At 42.1% G+C, this 20,525-nt stretch overlaps 1 protein-coding gene across 2 annotated transcripts; it reads right to left on the reverse strand.

Moving 5' to 3' along the window:
- Positions 1 to 8,584: 8,584 nt before the first annotated feature.
- Positions 8,585 to 20,076, reverse strand: SUMO1 (small ubiquitin like modifier 1). 2 transcript variants are annotated; one of them, XM_082312407.1, is made up of 5 exons: positions 19,938 to 20,076; positions 14,678 to 14,752; positions 13,298 to 13,375; positions 11,312 to 11,383; positions 8,585 to 9,991 (listed from the first exon to the last, which is right to left on the reverse strand). In XM_082312407.1, exons 1-5 carry the CDS (start codon positions 19,947 to 19,949, stop codon positions 9,962 to 9,964), a joined length of 267 nt encoding a protein of 88 aa, XP_082168533.1. In that variant the 5' UTR covers positions 19,950 to 20,076; the 3' UTR covers positions 8,585 to 9,961. The 2 variants fall into 2 exon arrangements, with proteins under 2 accessions (XP_082168533.1, XP_082168532.1); XM_082312406.1 differs by lacking the exon at positions 8,585 to 9,991 and adding an exon at positions 10,104 to 10,338 and having other exon boundaries at positions 19,938 to 20,075.
- Positions 20,077 to 20,525: the final 449 nt, after the last annotated feature.

Consider the following 20,525-nt stretch of genomic DNA (forward strand, 5'->3'; position numbering starts at 1 on the left):
CAACAATTTACTACTTCAGCAGTGATTTGGCCATATTAGGTTTGGAAAGCTTTGGTTTTTTCCAGAAAAAACAAAAGAGAAGAGAGCCACAGGGAAGAAAAGGACCCATCTGGAAAAAGCGCAAGGCAGAGCAAGGCAACCAGAAGCTGATGGTGAGAGGGGAGCTGGCAAGGCACGTGGCAGCAGCCAGCCCACCTGCTCTCCTCCCAGAGAGGACGAAGCCCTCCCTGACAACCAGCCCCATGCAGATGGCTGTGGCCTTCCCCTTGGCTTGGGCCACTTGCCTCCAACAGTCACGCCAGCCAGCAGCACCCACAGAGCAGCAGGCGGGAGCAGTGGGGCTGTGGAGGCAAGAAATAATGCTTGTGGGTGCGGGCAGGGACATGTGCTGAAGCAACTCCCATGCAACAGGGATACAAAAATGAGAACAAAGACTTACCCAGCATGTCCTTACCTGCTACTGCAGGAGGGCAGCTCTGCTGCCAACCTCTGCCACCACAAGATGGCTGCCTCCTTACAGTGTCCATGCCCCAGCACTGAGGGAGAGCCAGGCCCCCTCTCCTCACAGGCACTTTCCCAGCCCCACAACCCCCTCAGCACACCTTGCCACCACCCTGGCCAGAGGCTTCCCCTCAGAGCAGCCACACAAGAGGCTCCCTCCCAGGGCAGGGCACAGGGGCTCCTATCCCCAGCTCTCACAGGGCAGCACCTCCCCACACAAGGCCTGGCCCCTCAGGCTGCCCCACACCAGACAGAGCTTGCCAGCAGCCCCGGCTCATTTTTCACCCCAAGCACAGGTGTAGCTGAGCTCAGGTCACCCCCACACTCATTTATCCTCGTTAGCAAGAGGCTTTGTTTTGTTTGGGTTTTTATTTTCCTGAGCATCATCCACACAGGCAGGTATGGGATGAAGCCATCACTCTTGGAGGCTTTCTGGTAGGTTAACTTGATAAGAGAAAGGACAGGAGCAGGTCTCACCTGCCATGTCACAGCAGGCCAGGGCAGCGAGTACCCCAGGACAGCCTGGCTGAGGGTGACAGGAGCAGTGGGTGAGGCAAGCAGGCCCCCACTCCCACACACAACCAGCCCACTCCCTCAGATCCTCCCCAAGGGCAGGTAAAACATACTGGTTCCTCACCTAACCCAGCCGACCTCCTCCTCCTCCTCCAGCCAGGCAGGCGCAAAGCTGCCATTAACCGGAGCTTCCTCTCAGGAAACCCTAGCAGGCATGGAGCCCCCGGCCCAGGCGGGCTCCCGTTCACACTCTCGCTACTTCGTCCTTCGCGGACACAGCACGTCCGTGGTTGGTTGCTCCCCCGCCAACCGGGAGAGGGAGGAGCGCGCCGCAGGGCCGGCGAGGAGGCGCGGGAACGGGGCTGAGGGGAGGCAGAGCGCGCCTCCTGCCGGCGGAGGCAGCGGGCAGCGCGCGGCCCGGGCCCGCTCCCGCCGCGGCAGCGCCAGCAAACCGCCGCGCCCAGGCCGTACACCTCCGAGACCGGTCTCAAAGGAAACCTGAAGCACAGAAGCGCTCTCCGATGCCTTCTTTTAAAGCGACAGCACAGACGAAGGTAAAAAGGCTGGCCCGATGCGCTCCAGAGCTGCGTCTTACATCCCTGCAGCTCCTGGAAAAGTTTTCCTCAGTCCTAGTTTGGAACTGGAGAAATACGGACTGTTTGTAGCCTTCCCATTTCACCACAGCGATCCTCTAGCTGATCGATCAGCTACCAGACTTTGAGGCTTTTTTAGACTTTACCTGTTTCCTCAAGGTGTCCCCTTTTCTGGGACTAGATGAAAGCCCTGTGCCTCGTGTATTACAACTTCAAAACATTTAGGAAAAATACAGGGGAAAATATGAAGTTGGCAGAGGTTCAGAGAATATAGCTTAAGTAGCAACTTATTGGGACACTGAATACTAGGAAGTTAACCTAAAAGTAATCAGATGTCACAAAGGTGAGTACCTACTGGAAGAAAAAAAATAGTAAAACATTTACCATAGAGAAAATGGGCACTGTTGGCCACAGCAACAGGAAAAGTCCCACATAAGTCCAATCTACTTTAATAAGTACATAAAGCATATCTCTTTCAAGAATTTTAGATCTCAATTAATAACAGATAAATCATCATTCACAGAATGTCAACTGTAAGTGCATTATTCATTGTATTTCTGTTCAGATTCCTCCTGGAAAATGGCAAGAAGAGAAATACGCACAGGAAAAAGTAAGAGCAGAAAAGGCAGAAAGGCAGCAGCTACAAGTGGAGAAGAAGAGAAAGAAACACAAAGAACAGAAATGGAAAAAGAAAGAGCAGCAGGAAGAAATGGAAAAAGTGAAGGCAGATCTGGAAAAGGAACAACAGAGGAGCATGGAGGAGATGCGGTTAGTGAGGGTAACGTTCTCGTTTGAGAAGGGAACGCTTGAATGGAATGACAACACAGTACTACTGTGGTCTCTGCTTTGCTTTTTGTCAGCCAGGCATATGCATCCAAACCCATCAATGTTCCAGCATGAAGAAACATATATAACAAACCATCTTCTAGTATAATAGAAGACTAATAACACATAAGAGTGTAAAGGAGCCAGCAAACTGATCCAGTAGCCCTGGGCAAATTCCAAACCAGAGGATAACATCAGACCTTTTCATCTGAAACATGCGCATACATAAAGTTCCACCTTTTAGCAGCATATTAGATTTTTCCTAAGTTTAGTATTGCGTGTATGTCTACTAATTTAATTTCATTTTTAAATGCTTTCATTCATTTATCATTACTCTGAATTGAGTCTGTCCTAAAATGACAATTTTCCAACTCATTAATGAAAAATTGGTATCGACAGTGAATCAAAGTCATTAAACAAATTCAGGTTTTCAACCAATTGTACAGTGAGTTCATGAAGATGATATTCCACACTTTCCATACAGCACCAAAACCACTACTGAGCATTTTCCCTGACAAAAACCTCAGCGGGGTTACAACTACATGATTACAAAGACATTTCATAGCAATCTAGGTTATTCCTTAATGATACAAGAACTTTATACTAAAAAAAAAAATGCAGTAAGAGCACTTTTGCTCTTTACCTCTGCTGACATAGCTTTAGGAAAAAAAAACCAACAAAACCAAACGACAACCAACAAATACTTAAAGCTCTGGGAAGCCCATCAGTATCAGAAGCATGCTCTGGTGTAATATAATCATATTTCTATTCACCTTTTGAAATGTTCTGCTTACACAAAACACATTCTGACACCATCTTACTGCTTTGCTTCTATGTAATACTGACTTTTTCATTAAGAGTGGTATTTACTGGGGAGAACAGCGACCTCCTTGGGTGATTTGGAAGAGCTGCAGCCTACCTAGAAATGACTGAACACTTCAGAGGGTATCCCCTGGTCACAGGCATTTGTAAGAACCAGATTTGTAGAAGTAGCATCTTTTAATTAGATAGGTGAAAAGAAAGGACAAACCTGACTTCTAAAGCATTTTTCGATATTAGTGCCATGCCCTGCTTAATTTTATTTCAGGAAAAGCAAGTAGGCATTCAAGTCAAACTGCTGGACTGAGAACCCTGTTTGTTTGGAAATTATCTTAAAGAGCACCCAGTGAAACAGAAGACCTTTAGTTTGATTGTCCTTAACTTCCTGTTCCCAAAATAAGGAGAATATTCCTTCGCTTCATGAACCTCCTTGACTTTCTTTCATGCTCTTTACTCAAATTGTGAATCCTCCTGCAAAAATAGCCCATTTTGACCGCCATTCTGTTTACACCTAAATCTCAGCCAAGGCTTTCCATTGCCTCCTTGCTTGTTGCATAGCCTGGGTTTTTCTTCTGGGTTTGTGTTCTTGTTCTACAAAGATGCATTCAATTTTTAATTCCAGCTCTTGTTCTCTGAACTTTCCTAGCTGTCCCTGTGCTCTCCTCCATCCCTCGTCTCCATCTGTTTCATGTAAACCACATACCTGTATCCCATAATCCTCATGTCCTCCTCAAAAGCACACACGTAAAAGTTATAGTTCAGCTTTTTGCCCCCTTACAGACAGTATGAAGGAAAGTAGATTTTTTTTTTTTTAATACTAATTTGCAGAACCAACCAGACATATGCTAAGTATCACTAACCAGCACCTGTTCTCTCTTTATTCTAATTGCTCTCCCCTTCGCTTTGGCAATCTGCTTAGCTCTTCGGGCTAGAACCTGCTTTTCTTCTGGCAAGAATGTTCAGCGAACCCAAGGTTGCTATAGCAATTAATAATCATTTACGTTTTAGTTTACAGAAACTAGAAGAAGAGTGGAGGCGCCAGGAGGAGGAGGCAGCAAAGAAGTCACAATTAGAGAAAGCAGTGCAAGAATGTATTTGGCAGCAGCAGGAGGATTATCACAGAAAGCTTCTGCAGTTCCAGAAGAGACAGCTAGAGGAACAAGAAGGAGCAGGTGGTCTACAAAAAGCCTAATGCTTACTTTAGCTGCAGACAATTCATCTGAATGGATGATTTCTGGTAAAGACAGACTTAGCCTGTGCATCTGCCATGGAATTCCTGTGACACTAAGTCCCAAACTTGCAGTACCTCAGCTGCTCCTCCTCTATTAAATAGATATGGTAACAATAGTCCTTTTCTCCAGTCCCTGCAGCCTGAAGAAGAGAAATTCCACAACCTAGCTACAATGCAACTGTGCAAGATGCTAGCAATAACAACATTCATGCTACATCTGTTAATTTCTTGATATAAAGAAATTATTCATTATAACCTTCTCTGAAAGCCCGACTCCTAGTAGCTACGCAGTTTAAAAAAAAAAGATTCTACTTCTAACAAATAGTTGCAGAGGAAGGCTTGAAAACCTAAATGCCAAGCAGTTTTTTTAAAAATATCCAATTCCAATGTAAGACAAATTCATGTGTTTGAGACAACATTAAATACTTGTAATGTCAGAATTATAACAGTATTTTCTTTCTATTTGTAATTGATAAAAAACATTTCCTAAATAGGAAGTATGTGAGCAACTAATAGTTGTTGATGATCTGTTTCTAAGAGGCAGAAAAAACACAGACAGAAAGAAGGAGCAATGTGGTTAGAGGAGGAACACCAGCAGCTGGTGGAGATGGCAGAAGAACGCCTGGAGTATGAAAGAAGAAACTGGGAGAAGATAAGATACGAGGCTGAGGAACAGCTGAAGAAAGAGGAAGATGCTAGACTAGCTCTAGAAGAAGCCAAACCACAAGCACAGCTTTTAATCAGGTATGTAGCTATTAATCAACAAGTAAAGTTATTTTTTTCCTCAGTAATAACACATCTTTACACCTGGTTCCAGACTATACAAAAATACTTCTGTAGTCAGGAGTTCTATCAGTGTAGTTAATATTGAAGAGCAGCATCAGTACCTCAGGAGTTAATTAAGCTGCCTTCAATTCAAACTCCAAGACACAATGCAGTTCTTTTGCTATTTAACCAGTTTTCCAATGTTTCCCCAAATTCCATCAGCAATTCACGTACATCTTATCTGTATTCTTTAACTGTTGTAGAGCTTATAGCATTCATTTACACTACAGAAAGGAGGCCAACTGGATTTCCCTGCACATCTGAAACTATGATTACCTTTACGCAGCCCATCAGAGCAGACTCCAGCATGCTTCCAGAACTCATTCCTACCAGCACCTCAGAACATGGAACTGGAAGTCTGCACACCACATATTAAAACACTGCAAATAGTGTAACAGGCCTTCTTAAGGGAAGCCTAGATCAATTTGTCAGGCACAAAGCAGTACCAGGGATAAGAGGATACATGGCAACTACAGCTGAGCAGGAATAACTCTCTCCTGCTTGCTCTATTCATCCTGTTGTGACACGAGAACATACTGGCCCACAAGAAGGTATTAGCTTAAGCCAACATTTTTTTCTTCCTCAGCCCATTCCAAACCTTGCTCAAAGCCAACTCCCGCGGGAAGTCCAATCTCCCATCCAAGCTCAGTGCCTCAGAAGGCACTGTATGCACTGTGGCAAAGTCAAAGAAACTGCCAGTGAACCAGCAGCAAGCTAACCGAGTCTGTAGGTTTCAAGTCAAAGCACCAGCTTTCTAACCCAAGGAGGAGTTCTGTCCTGTGTCTGCAATCCACTTTAACACTGTTTGCAGGCAAAGAGCAGATCTGGAACAACATCTGCAGTTCCAACGAGCACTACTAATAGAAGCTACTGGACTAGAATGCACTCAAGATGTTCCTCGTTCATGGGTGTTTTCTTATTTTCAGCTGCTTGAAAAACTAGGCCTGAAAACCATACAAAAGAATAAATAAATACTTGGTGCCAGGAATGGGTCATTGTAGTGAGCTTTCAGTTCCAGTCTAATTCAAGGTTCCAACCTTATTCAAAAGAAGAACAACATTCCTTGTCAGGATAGGTGCTACTGTCATTCACAAATCATTCTCCCAGACTGCAACAGTAGTCTGTGTACACATTCTATTGATAGCAAGTAAAAGCATTCATCTTTTATCAGCCAGTAGAAATTAATCCAGACAGACCTCTTGAGGTGCCAGAACACATTTAGTTTGTCCTTTGTGCTTCATCCCAGTTTCTTTGGTCCATAATAAGAGAGAAAACAACAGAACTGCCAGTTTACAAAAGGTATGTAGACCTCAGTGCTGACTTCTGGAGGAATCCTCAAACCAATAAATTGCAATAAACATGCTATGTTTATTAAAAGGTAGATTTTGGTATCACCAATAAGACAACAGAGAAACTGTAGCAAGATAAGAACTTTTCTTCCTTGTAAATCAGGTTTATCTTATTTTCTGCTTCTCTAATATTATCCAAGATAAGAAAGTGTAACATGTGTAGATTCAATTCGTATTACAGTTCCCGCAGAGAGTCTCCTGTGGAGAAAAGTAATCAATTTTTGTAGTCTCTAAATTGAAGCTGAACTTCATTAAACTAAATATGAATTAAATAAACTGGTTCTAAGAGCAAAAGAAAACCAGTTTAAACTACCTTCCAACATGCACAGTTCCTACAGTTCTCTGTATGGTGCTCAGAAGCTGATCTTCTCATTTAAGAAAAATTTACCCAAAGAACAATTCAAAAGTGCATACAGAAGATGCGCAGGTCAGCACAGATATTTTAGTATTGTATTCTTAAAAATAATTTCCATTTAAAGCAGAAAAAGTTAAAAACTAGTATACAATTGTAGTGCTTCTAAAACAATACATGGTTAGTCAAAATTTGTGGTAGACTTCAAGTTTTAGCATTGTCTGACATCCTAACTGAACTCCAAATCCTGCCAACATTTACACATTTAACTTCAAAAAATCTCATTTTGTCAAATTGATGATCATGTAGGGATATTTACACTTAAGAGAACACACAAGTCCTTTAAACACACCAGCTTTAAGAAAATCTGTTGAGAGACTGATAATTTTGTAAAGCGCTTATCAATACACCTTTTATATGCCACCATAGCAAATAGTAAATATATTAATTTCACAATAAAATAAAGGATTAGCTTCCACTGCATAACTGACTCAGTGAAGATGGTTTCATTCTCCCACCACCACTTTTTTTTTTTAAAACACTTAAAACCAGCCATCAACAGCTGAACTCAGTTCTAATATACAGATAAGCACATAAAAAAAGAAAAATTGCAGGAGAAAAAAAAAGAATCTTTTCCCTGTTTTTCTCAAACATATGAAGGCCACTCTGACTTCCAGTCATATGCTTTAAAGCTATGAGTGGTTTAGAAATTCCACTCCAAACCATCTTTTCAGAAAGAAATTTTGAAAAGTATTAGTTCTTCCAGAGAAATGAAGAAAATTCAAGTGTGTCTACTCCTTGACTTCAAAATTCAGGTTTTACTTCAATGTCCAACTTCCAAGAATGAACTTCCTATTGCATCTGTGTAGCATGTGTATCTTCTCATTTTACAGGAAGCTCTGAACACTAATCTTTGAGGCAGAGTACAGTTACCTTGTTGTTATTGTTCCATCAAGTTATAACAGTACAGACATTGCTTTAGACCAGCAGCTCCGTTGAGGCACTAGCTCTCTGAGGCTGCACAACAAGTCTGAGAAAGAGGTCAAATCAGTTTGTCGCCGGTACCATATCCACTCCATGAAGAGATGTATTTTAGGACAAGGTTACACAACAGAAAAATCTTTGCCTTGAGCTTCATCCTACTGAAGCTGCATTCTGCAGGAAACCCTCCTCCATAGTCTCAAGAGAACTAAATGCAGTGCTTCAACTAGAAAGCTGAAAAAATGAGCATATAAAACAGATTTGGAAGAGGAGAGTGAACAGTAAGACGCAAAGAAAGTTGGTGCAGCAACTGGAGTACTAGCATCAAACCCAGGGGATCTGGATTCTGTTCTCAGCTCCACTTTCAGCTTCCAGAGTGACCTGAGTAAACTACTGTCCCCTGTGCCTCAGTTCCTAATTTGCAGAAGAGGGATAATGGGAATTTGTCTACTAACAAGAGCATTATACAAATTTAAATCAGAAGATGATCTGATAATAATCACAAGGCTGTTTTATTTCTGGTATTCTCAAGCAGATATATTTAGTATTCTAAAAAAGCAATAGGAGATAAGTGCAAAGAAGCCATGTTGTTATACATCAGAGTAGCAATCCCTCTTCCCCCTAAGAACTGAATTACATAGAATACTTCAAGAAAATCCCATATTCTGACATTTTGTAAACAAAAATTTTAATCTTTAAAAAATTGCTTAGTGCAACTATGTGTACAAAAGTATTACTAAATCAGAAACAGGACACACACCACAAGCAGGAAAGGAAACGCATTCCTAGCTTTACAGCAAATGCCATAAAAACTAATCATTCAGAATCTGTAATTTCTTCCAAGTATGCCAGCACTGTGTCTGTAAATGAAGTTGGCATTGACAGCGAACTTGATTTACCAAACCAAATCAGAAACAAGTCCTATTTATCTGCAGAAAGGCTGAAGCAGGGGCAGTGCAGAAACCTTCTCTCCGCACTGCCCTGCCCATAACCTCCCATCTGAGCTTTCATATCCAGTAACATGTTCTCAAACTGACCATTTAGAACCTGCAGCTACCTAGAACTAATGATGCCTGATGAACTACGACACTTCCATGTCATCCATCATAGAGAGATTATTTAATGGTACCACGATCATATGAAATATAGACATTAAAAACCATCTTTGTATTTCCTTCCAAGTTGCATTTTCCGTTTACCTTTTGTGCATGAAGTGAAGCTGTATGTAACCGTATGCGAATATTCTCTAACAAGAAAAGAAATAGCTAGTAGTCTCAAACAGTCACCTGTAAACCAAGCAGATCAAGTATTTTACTAGGGCAAGTAGAAAAAAGTAATTTTTTTTTTAAATGAGGTATATTTACAGAGCACATTTTTTTTCTGGCTTCAACATATAGTTACCGGAAAAGCATGCCCTAATTATAACTTTATGGTTTTGCTCATTTCCAAACATTTGAAAAGAAAATGCAAGTTGTTTATAAAATTGTTTTTCTTGTTTATTTTAAATGAAGCTGGTACAGACAGTGTCCATTCAAAACCCACGTCCCAGGCCAAAAGGTACAAACAAGAGTGTCAAAGTAACACCAGTTGTCTGCTGTGAACATTCTTGCATGAATACCTGCGTGTACTAATTGCTATATGGAGTTAAAATGCTTCTGGGCTCTTCTGGCAAGATTTAAGAATCATTAGGGTTTTCAATTTTATGTCTTCAGCAAAGCCATCTCTGGAGCAAGGTACAGATGACAACAGTTCTAGCTTTTCCGTTTCCAACTTGGTAATCTTCTTCGTTGGGCCATCAGCACAATTTAAGCAAAATAGCTCTGAGTTATGGATACACAATTTCTCCACAGTCTAGTTCTCTGAAAAACTTCATCTCGCACTGAAAGTTATAGTCCAGGAGTGAAACAGTCACACATCAAAACTTCAGGGCAGATATGGAAGTCATTAAGAACACTCGCCCACCTGGCAGATCTTACAGCCTTCGTGCCTGAAATGCACGAACCTAGTGAACATACAAATGCATGTGTGTATGTGTATTTCTAAAGGGGAGGGCAGAAGGGAAGAGGGGAGCAAGGCTGCAGCTGGATCACAAAAGTTCAGCACAATGAAAACAGAAACAATAGTGTATAATGAGCACGAGAATTCAAAATACCAGACGCTTGAAAATAAACTCCCAGAGATGGGGTGCCAGTTTCAATTCAGTGTTGAACACCACATTACAAAAGAACTATTATTTAAAAATAAAAAAGGATTAAGGGGGAAGAAAACAAACAGAAGGATCTAAACTGTTGAGTGACCCCCCGTCTGTTCCTGATAAACTTCAATCACATCTTCCTCCTCCATCCCCAGCTGTGAGAACAGAGAAAAACAGCATATAATTGTTATAAATCTGGTGTACTGAATTCAGAGCAGGTCCTAGACAAGTTATACAATGGTTTGTTCCTCTGTCCCATCGTAATTCATCAAAGGCGTGAAAAGAAATGTCAGTCACCATCTCACTAGCCAACACTCATGATTTTTAGGCCTTTACCTTCAGTCTTATGCATCTCAGTCAAAGCAAAAGCCTCATCAGTGAAGTCTAAATCCACTTGTGGAGCAGTACACATCAGCCTGGAAGTTGCTAGCTTCACCTTTCTCTAAATCCCTTCTTGGGCAACAGATGCACGGGAACATAACCAGCATCCTAGTGAATGCACCCGCTGTACAGCCCCATGAATTACATATAGCACAGTACTACCTCACAATACAGCCAAGACCTACAGCTTGCAACTCAAAGCCTATTTACAACTGTTCTCTCAAAGAGGGTAACTTGTTCAATTTCACAGTACACAAGTTTGATTTTTCAGAAGGTCATCATTATAACAGTGTTTCTTCCTGCTTTGTCATAACAATTGGTGGAAGTCACTGGACAGCAGAAGTAACCTGTTTTCTGTTTATTTACACTTTCATCTAATAAATGTGAACTAGTCACACTGAAGTTCTAGCTCAACAACTGGGAAGTTTCCTTTGTTTGTTTGGGTTGTTTTTGTTCCCCCCCCCCCCCCCCTCTGTGGTAAGCAGTGACTACACCCTCCCTTCTGAGACAATATTACACATGAAGGTCCTATCGGTCTCTTTCTAAACTGTATACTGGCCTTATTAAAGATTCTAGTTAGACAAATACAGTCAGACTATATTTGACTCAATATAGTCCAAAAAGTTGGCTATACTTAAAGAAACACCTTCATTCCAGTTAACAGTCTAGCAGAACAGAAAAACTAACTAATTTGGTATTTAGTTTCCCCAGTGAACTATCTAACACTTTTTCTAGAAGGAAACTCACCTCCTTGGGGGTATGATTATCAGTAATTCTCTGACCCTCGAAGAGGAACCTGAGTGAATTCATTGGAACACCCTAAAAAAAGAAACAGATGTACAGGAAAAGAAACTTACTGAAACTTGTACGGATTTACAAGAAAAACATTTTTAATAAAAACAACACACATGAAAGTAAAAAACCAAAGTGTTAGTTCCTGTTACACAGGGAGCTCAGCTATTCTGTTACAACGATGTAGACTACAAAGTGACTCAAGGAGCACGATAGTCCTGAAATTCATGTTTATTCCAAAGTCTCACTGGAGCTCTAGTTCAACAACTTGGAGGTTTCCTTATTTTTTTTCCCTTGTCTTTTTTTATTTATAAATAAAGCACTGACTACACCCTCCCTTCCAAGACAACATTACACATGAAGGTTGTGTCTTTTCCTGAACTGCATATCAGCCTTATTCAAGATCCTACGACAAGAGGAGGAACATGATGTTTACTTCATGAACTCCTACCCTTGCTTTCCCAATCTTATATCATCATAGGAAGGAATAGCAACCTTTATCATTATCACTTCTGCAAAAGCTCTACACTGGGGACAAGTAAGAGCAGAGCTGAGAGGGAGAAAAAGGAACACCATTCAAACAGGGAGAAAGGAGCATCCCAATGGTAAATAAAGTTAAGTCACAGTACAACTATTGTACAGTGTGCCTGTGTTATGGCAGAGTACCATACTTCACCTCAATAGATGAGGCAAACATCTGATCTTTTTCTTCTCTTTCAAGTTATGAGCAAAACAAACGCAAGTGAAATATGACCTGTTTTGTGCATCAATTAGATCTCAGAAATATTGCCTGTAAATAACCAGGCAGAAAAATGCAAAGGAAAGAACAGCTCTTCACATTCTTCCAACAATCCCTCTGGCCAACTTGGAAGAAATGTTCACGGTTCCTTTACTTGACACCAAAAACCATATTGACTGCTGATAAATGAAATCACAGACTCTCCAGATTCAGCCCAGGAGATAGATAAAGCTGTGTTCATTCAAACAATTATGTCTGTCTTAAAGAAAAAAAGAATTCCCCACACATGCATCTTCATCAGTCAATAAGACTGCTGCATGAATTATTTCCAAGATCTTATTTTAAAATTTCAACTTTTTCAAATGAATCACAATTTTAATCATTTGGATTTGGCTACAAACATACCTGGTGTTTGATCTTTTCTTTCCTCCTACGCCAGGATAGCAAAAAAGAATGCATTCTACAAAAGAACACTTAAATTGACAAGTTCAACTTGTCTCAAGGTATTAAGAAAAAACCCGAAGTATTATTTCTTATGATTATATCTCCTGAAGTGAACTCCAACACAGTTACTCAAGAAAAGGCCAAACAAGGCATCTATCCCCAAAGCTGGGGGTAAACTAGGCCAGGGCTTCTGGAAATAGTAGCAGTGAATCCACAATATCTGCCACAGAATCTGGAAGTGAAGATATATTTTTGTTCTGTAACAGTAGTCACTATTTACCTACATCCACAATTAATGTTGTAGATTTCTTTAACTTTGGGCATAATAGCTAGTGTTAATCAGTTACCATATTAATGACTGTAACAATGCCTAAGACTCTCATCCTAAGCTGCAGCAGTCTACAGCTTTAAGGGAATTTCACTTGGAGACGGGAGATTTTACAGTAACTATAAATGCATGCCTGGGCATTTTAAAAGGTAACTTTTATGTCTTCTGAGCAGCCACTATGTATTTTAAAACAGTAAATTTAACTTACTACAAAATTCACAACTGTCTTAAATAGAAATACCTTTGCTTATCAAAAGAAATGAGGAGATCCATTATATTTGTACTGTCAGATACCTGCCCTGCTGGTAACTAGACAAAAGGTTGACTGTCTCAACAAATGTCTTCATTTGAAAGAACAGTGAGAAAAGTAAAGCTAAAGCATTTGGCTTTTTTATTTTCTTTTTAAAGAGAGTGCCACTGTTTCACAAACCTGTCTTTGACAGTATGATTCTTTGAGTTTCTTGAGGTGTGTTGTCATTTTCACCTTGAAGTGAATTTCACTGCTGTCCTAAGAACAGAAAAGAAAAAAAGTTACTCTCTTTGTAGTAACTGCTTACTTTATCTATGCTGATTTTAAGACTTTCATTAAGAAAAACTTACATAAAACTAACACGGAATGCAGTTTAACTATCACCACACATACCTTGGTGCATCATAACACGAACCTCCAGGATAATTCATCAGTTGCTAAATTCATCATGCACTTCCACAGGAAGCTCTATTTTAAAACAGATGGCATAGTATAGCCTTAGGCTCACTATGGAGGTTTTGGATTTAAAAGTACTAAAAACCATACATGGTTCAGTCTGTGCTTCCATCTTTACCCAGCTGATGTACTTATGAAATACAAACATACATATGCAGGGAACTTCTGCTCCAAGATTCCAAGAGACAAGTTAAAGCTTGCACTTCAAAATATATACGAAACCTCGTCCAATTAGAGTAATTATCTAGAAGTTAGGATACAGGCAGAGTTGGCAACACAACGCTAACCTAAGAAGTCTTAGGTCTCATTATTCTACACTCCTTCCTACCAGCCATAAGATGTAAGTAACTACAACTTTCAAAATGGCTACAGATAAAACAGACTGCAGGAGGTTCTGTTCAAAAAGCATGCGGGTCATGTTTAGCTTTTGGATGCGTTCTCATCATTGCCGACTAAACCAGCAAGAGGTAAGCTAGTTTGTGTTAGTCCTACTTTAAGTCATCCGTCTCCAGTCAACAGCGCAGCAATCGTGCTAATACTCCAACAAACAATACTGATTTAAGTCATATGGGCTAGGGGTTCTTTGCACAGAAGGACTTCTGTTCAAGAAGGATCTCGACATTCACATTCCAACACAACTTGAATTCAGGCTTATAATCCACCATACATATCTACCAACATGCCAGCCAACAGAAGAATCCTCTTCCTAGCCCTGTACAAGAAAGTTGACCTCACGCTTAGTGTACTACATGAACTCTGAAGACCTGAATTTATTGATTTAGCCACATAGTTCATTCATATCCTTGGATAAATTAATCATCCTTCAATGCATCAGGTCCCCTAGTTGTAAGATGAGGATCACACTGACCAAATCCTGAGTCAGAAGGATAAATTACTCAAGCTTTAAAAAAAAAAAAAAAACAAAAAACAAAAAAACACACCAGAGAGTATACTAACACACATTACTGGCAATTGGTAAGTAGTTCATGGCAGGGGAGGATCCACATTGAAGAACTAAAAGTATCAACTTTCATTTGTTCATTTCTACAATACAAAAACTCACACCTCCACCAAATGTCAACAAGTAATTTTGTAAAAACTCACCTGCCCAATGACTTTGAGTTTAATGTATTCCCCTTCTTTCTTATCTCCTAAGTCCTCAGCTGAAGGTTTTGCTTCCTGCAAGAAAAACATTAAAAAAAAATCTGATCAGTTCCAAACTTCATTATTTTCACTGGACAGTATGACAGCTGTCATCCTCCTTATTACATGAAATCAGACTATCCAAGGCACCTTACTTCTTCCTTTCTGTGTGTGAAAATAATAGCAACATAGTACTATGAAAGGCGCTCTGTCTGCCTGTGGAAAGTTTAATTAATGATGGAAGAGAAACACTGTGAGGAACATAAGAGATGAGAGAAGGATCATTTGGAAATAGATGACAGATGCAAAACTGAGAAGTACGATTTTATACCACTAACTCCTAGTCAACAAACAGACTGCAAAAAAGAAATACAGGAAGCATACTAAGAGGCTCAGATATTTGACAGAAAAAATAACATCATGAGGAGAGTAAACAGAAAGCACTTGTGACACCCTATCAGGGTAAAGAGAGTGAACCATGCAAACATTTTTCACCCTATTGCATCAATAGTAGTCACTACTTTCAAAAGGATGGTCAGCCACCTTCTTTTCTATGACAACAAAACAACATCGAGTAACAGCTTTCTTCTAGCATGTTTGTTTTAAGACCACAATTCTTACAAGTTCCAGTTCTAAGAACCATATTGTTTTGATATCTTTACAGGGTAAGAATTAATTGTACAGACAAGTCTGATTCAACAACTTGAGCACTAAAGCTCATCAAAAGGGTTTAAGTGTTATGTTCTATATGACATGAATTGAGGACATCAGAGTTGTCATGTTAGCTGCTGATAGATAAGACAAGTGAGAGATCAGGTACTATTAACCCCATCCCTTGCCTGTCACTACATATTCTGGATCAGGCCTTCGGTTATGTTCCACTGCAGCACAAAGGGATTTTACACAGACACTGCCTCAGGTCCAGATGGTGCTCGACAAAGAAATCTTCTCAAGTAGTCAGAAACAAGGATACCCTGCTGATCATGTTTCCAATCTTCCTTTTATATTTTATTGCTTAACACAGTAGACAAAATAAGCAAAATATGTACAGGTGCCTACCACATATGTTTTCCCAGCCCTAAAGGGACTTTTTGCTGAGTATACAGAAATATCCTTTGTACGGTTGGACTTGAACTTTAGGATCAAGTGCCAAAAACACATACTAACCTTCTGTGTTAAGTCCATCCAGATAGGTCTCTATCTCCAGATTAAAATGGCAGACAAGCCTTTTCAGGCATTTTTTTTTTTCCCCTTAAAGAGGTTAAACATGCACAACTTCTTCGAATGTTAAAAGTTCAGGGAAGGGCAGGGGAAAAGTCTGCAAACACCTTCCCTATTTGTACCAGTCTCAGTCTGGAGGAAAGAAAGAGAGAGGAAGCGCTCTTTGTACCAGTTTGACTCACTGCCTCAAGCCAGATCCATTCAGTTTCAGTGATGAGAAAAAAAGTATGAGCCAGAGACTCCACCTGGTTACCTTTTTTCATTTTTAAATACCCATCTGGGCACAACCTGAAGTGCTGGGACTGATTCATCACCCTTAAAGCTCAAACCCAAAAACTGACACCAAGCTTTCAAGAAACTAGACACTTACCATCAGGTCTCCAAGCAAGTCACTTTTGAAGTGTGAAAGGAGTCTTCGCTGGTAATACAGTCACAGCAACTGTGCTGCCCACCAAAGTTTTGCCTTTCTAACATATCTGAACTCTAACCTCATGGGACTATTTGCAGGAATAAAAATACACTGGTTTCCAAGAAAATAAGAACCTGTGACTTTTTCCGGTTACTTGCACAAACAGCATGTTTATTGTCTGCATGCAGGATTACTAACCTCTAGGAATCAGAGAGAGATTGAGATCTCTACAGATCTGAAGTCTGTAACTTCAAAACTATCTCCTGCTTTGCTATCCCTGAAAGAATTTGTAAGAACATCCTGTCCCTTTACAAGACATTTCAGGTCAGTCACTGTCTTAGTTTACTTTGCACAAGAACCAAATTGCACAGCAGCATATTACCCCAGCAGCAGAGACATTTGTAGTAGTTTATACAGTTCTGTGCATTGTAACAGATCTACCTACTTCACTTTCCAAAACAAATCATCCTGTATATGGTATGACAAATCATCATTCCTACTATGACAGTGCCTCTGGCCAACATGAGTGGAAAGCAATGATTCCTAAGATGTTTGATTCCTACCCTCAGGGAAAGATGGCTGTAGTACTGAAAATGAATAGGGAAAGCAGCAAACAGTAGAAAAAACAGAGGGAATTGGAATCTTGAAACATAATACCATAAAATTGCTCATTTAAAGCCCCAGCAACCTCTCACCCACAAAGTAAGAGCAAATAGTGCTGTAATTTCAGAAAAGAGAAATAACATCAAATCAATGTTGACAACACCAATAACTGAAGCTTAGAAAAAGAGCAAAATATTTGAAATCAGAACACAACAAGACCCAGCAAGTCTGAAACAGCTCCCTACATTTTGTCAGTGAACTATACTGCCATTCAATGCCAAATGGTAAAGCCAACACAAAAACACTTGAGAACAAAGAAAGCAAGCAGATTGCAAAGTTACTAAACTACGAGCATTCACTAACAAAATCCTGGATCAGCAATCTGCAAGCAAGCCTCCAGACTTTTACTTGCACTGTGAAAAGAACTGGTGTTTAGGGTATCTCATGAAACAGCACATAAAAAAGAAAAAGACTACCATACACACGAAACAGAAATACCACAACACTCCAAGTTCTAACTTTTCATTAGATGCCTAAAGTTTTAAAGGCTTCATTCCACACTTTTCCTAAATAGCACAAAATGAGGCTTCTAGTACTGTCTCACATTTATGTATCAACGCTAAATTCATGACCGTAAAAAGCACCCGAAGTTTCTTGGATGAAACACACTGGTATTGCCATTGCAACTAATGAAACCACAAAACAAACATTATAAGGCAGTATATTGCAAGCTTCCTCCTCCAATTTTCTGAAGTGCTCAAACCTCAATATCCAAGCCTAAAAAGCCCCCACCCTATACTCAGCACACTTTAGATAATCTTAAAAAAATTAACAAAACCAAAATTACTAGAGGAAGAGGGCTACAACACTTCCTAACACAGCAAATAAACTCTTACATTTGTCACAGGAGTGGGAAAAAAGCATACAAACTATAGCATTCTTTATTAGTAGTACATGAACAGATAAAAATGCCAGCATCTAGAAGCAAAAACAGCCTGAGACCCTTGAAGGGAGGAGAAGAATTATTCTTTTTATTTCTGCTTAGATCCCACCAAGTAGCCATGTGTTTTTTGAAGACTGCCCTTCTTGCAAGTATTTTTATTTAACATAAAAGTTAATTTCCTATTGGAAATAAACTAACTAAAATATGCTTCTTTATTTCTACTAAAAAGACAAGGCAAAATTATCATAACTGGTGACAAATTATGTCCTCTTAACTTAATTCCAGCACCAAAAAGAAAGCCACTAAGCAAGCCACAATTTTGGGTAATCCAATTATTCCTGTAGGATTGATAAACAGAGGAACGAGATTTACAGTGCTGCATTACCGTACGTTATACTGTTAGCTAAGCATATGTTTAGCTCTTGTTGCACAGTCCCCCCAGAAGTGAATGACACAACATATAACAATGTTTAGCTTATCTATTTAAAAAAAAAATCAGGGTCCTTATTCAAAGGCCTTTAAGATATGTATCCAAAAAAGGTTATCACATACAATGAGTTCTACATACTTCAAGCAGTCCCAAAGAACAAACATGTATGTGTTTTAGCAGAACTTGCCTGAAGAAGGAATTGCCTAACAAAAGCTGCTATGTGTTAAAACATGCCTCAGTTCACAAATGCAGAGAGCTACAGAGCACATCACGTGAAGATCAGTCTACAAAATCTAGTTCAGAATTTGCTTTTTTTTTTTTTTTTTTAACGCAGCCACTTTTACGTATTTTACTACACTGGAAACGTATCCTAATGGGTGCCAGCAATAGCTGCGCTCCTAGCTGCACTCTCACAGGCAGAGATAGGCAGCAGCACCCTCCTCACCAGTAGAGTTGCGTTGTGCTCGAAAGTCAGGGGCAGGAAGGAAGACCACCAGCGCATACACCAGTGGTTTCTATTCACGGGTCATAATGTATCAAGGCTACTCCTCAAAGCAGACACAGTATAGACTAAGCTTAACCTTGTCTCTGAACACTTTTAATTTCCTGGCTGGCACTAGTACTATTCTTGACTTCAGAGTACTGCAGGAAACATTTGTAGATACTGACATTGATTTTTCCAAAGTCGAAGCATCATGACAAAGTTAGAAGACACTGCCATATGAAGGCAATATAAAAAAATAAAGCAAAACACGACACAGATTAAAACTGGAATGCTGTTTTAACTTTCCACCAGCAGGTCACATAGCCCAAAGCAACAGTTGTAAGCAAAGGACTGTATACATGCCACACCAAGCAAGCCAGGAACTTGTGGTACAAGTAAACATTCAAGTCCCCGGTTGAGAAGTCAGAATTGACAGGAACCTAACGATGTACAGGGAAAAAAGGCAGGACAGTCTCGGTGAAGGATGGGGTGTTTAATACTGGCAAGCAACGCTCAGCTAAGAAAGTCTGGGTTGTTCTCCCCCCCCCCCCCCCCCCCGCATTTCTAGGGCAAACAGAGGACCTGGCAAGTCTAGCCTAACCCGCACAAAGCCTGCTCCGGAGGAAGAGCATCCTACCACACATCTGGGAAATGGAAAATGAAAGGAAACCGCTGTTGTGCAACACTGCTCACCCCTCGCCGCGCTCCCGGGTTTCCAGGGCCGCGGCTGCCCCGGCGGCGATCCCGGCCCGGGGCCCCGCGGAGCCGCCCCCAGCCCCCGAGTATCCTCCGCCTCCGTGTTCCTCGCGAAATACCCTGAGCGAAGGGGGGGCTAAAATCCAAGGGCGGGGGGGCAGAGTTGGGCCGAGGTCGGAGACTGGCATCCCCCCACTCCACTCCCCGAGGGGAGCATCCCCCCCCGTGCCTCCTGGGCGGCCCCGGCTCCGCTCGCCCCGGGCCGCCCCTCACAGAGCGCGGGGCCGGGCCGGGGCTGCCCCGCGGCAGCGGGGCGGGGGGGGCCGCAGGCAGCTCCTCCCGCGCCCCCGGGGCTGCGGGGCCCGCCGCCGCCGCCCGCCGCGCCGTCCCCCCGCGCCCGGCGGCAGCTGCCCCCGGGGCCGGCGGCGCCCGTACCTGGTCAGACATGGCTCGGCCCCGTTGCGTGCGGCAGGCTCGGCTGGGCCGCTGCAGGCGCTCCGCTCCTTTCTCTGCCCGCAGCGCAAACACAGGCCGCGGCGCGGGCGGGATTTCCTGTGCGCCTGAGCTCACTTCCCGCCCGGCGCGGCGGCCCGCCCGCCGGCTCCTCCCCGCCCGCGCCGGCACCCCGCGGGAGGCACCGCCTGCGGGCCCCCGGGCCCCCCGCCACAGCAACCCGGAGCTGCCGCTGCCCCGGGCTCCCCCGCACCGGCCCGTCCCCGGGCAGCCAGGCCGCGGCAGGGACGGCGGCTCTCCCCGGGCCGCAGGGCCAGGCCGGGCGTCTGCGAGCGCAGGCGGCCTCCCAAGGCCCAGCTGCAGAAAGGCAGCGGATGGCCTGCCCCAGAGAGGAAAACTGGTGGGTTTGTAAACTGCGCTAGCGACAGGCAGCCTGACGGCTGCACGTATGGGTCTGCACGGCCGTTGTGTCCGGCCCCAGAGGAGCTAGGCCAAGTCACATAGCCCTTCCAACAAAAGCAGATTTTACAGCAAAAGTCACTCTCATTACACCTACCTGTAATGACTTGC

The sequence above is a fragment of the Platalea leucorodia genome (genome assembly GCF_965183815.1).
Source record: "Platalea leucorodia genome assembly, chromosome: 5".
In the NCBI taxonomy this organism is placed as follows: Eukaryota; Metazoa; Chordata; class Aves; order Pelecaniformes; family Threskiornithidae; genus Platalea; species Platalea leucorodia.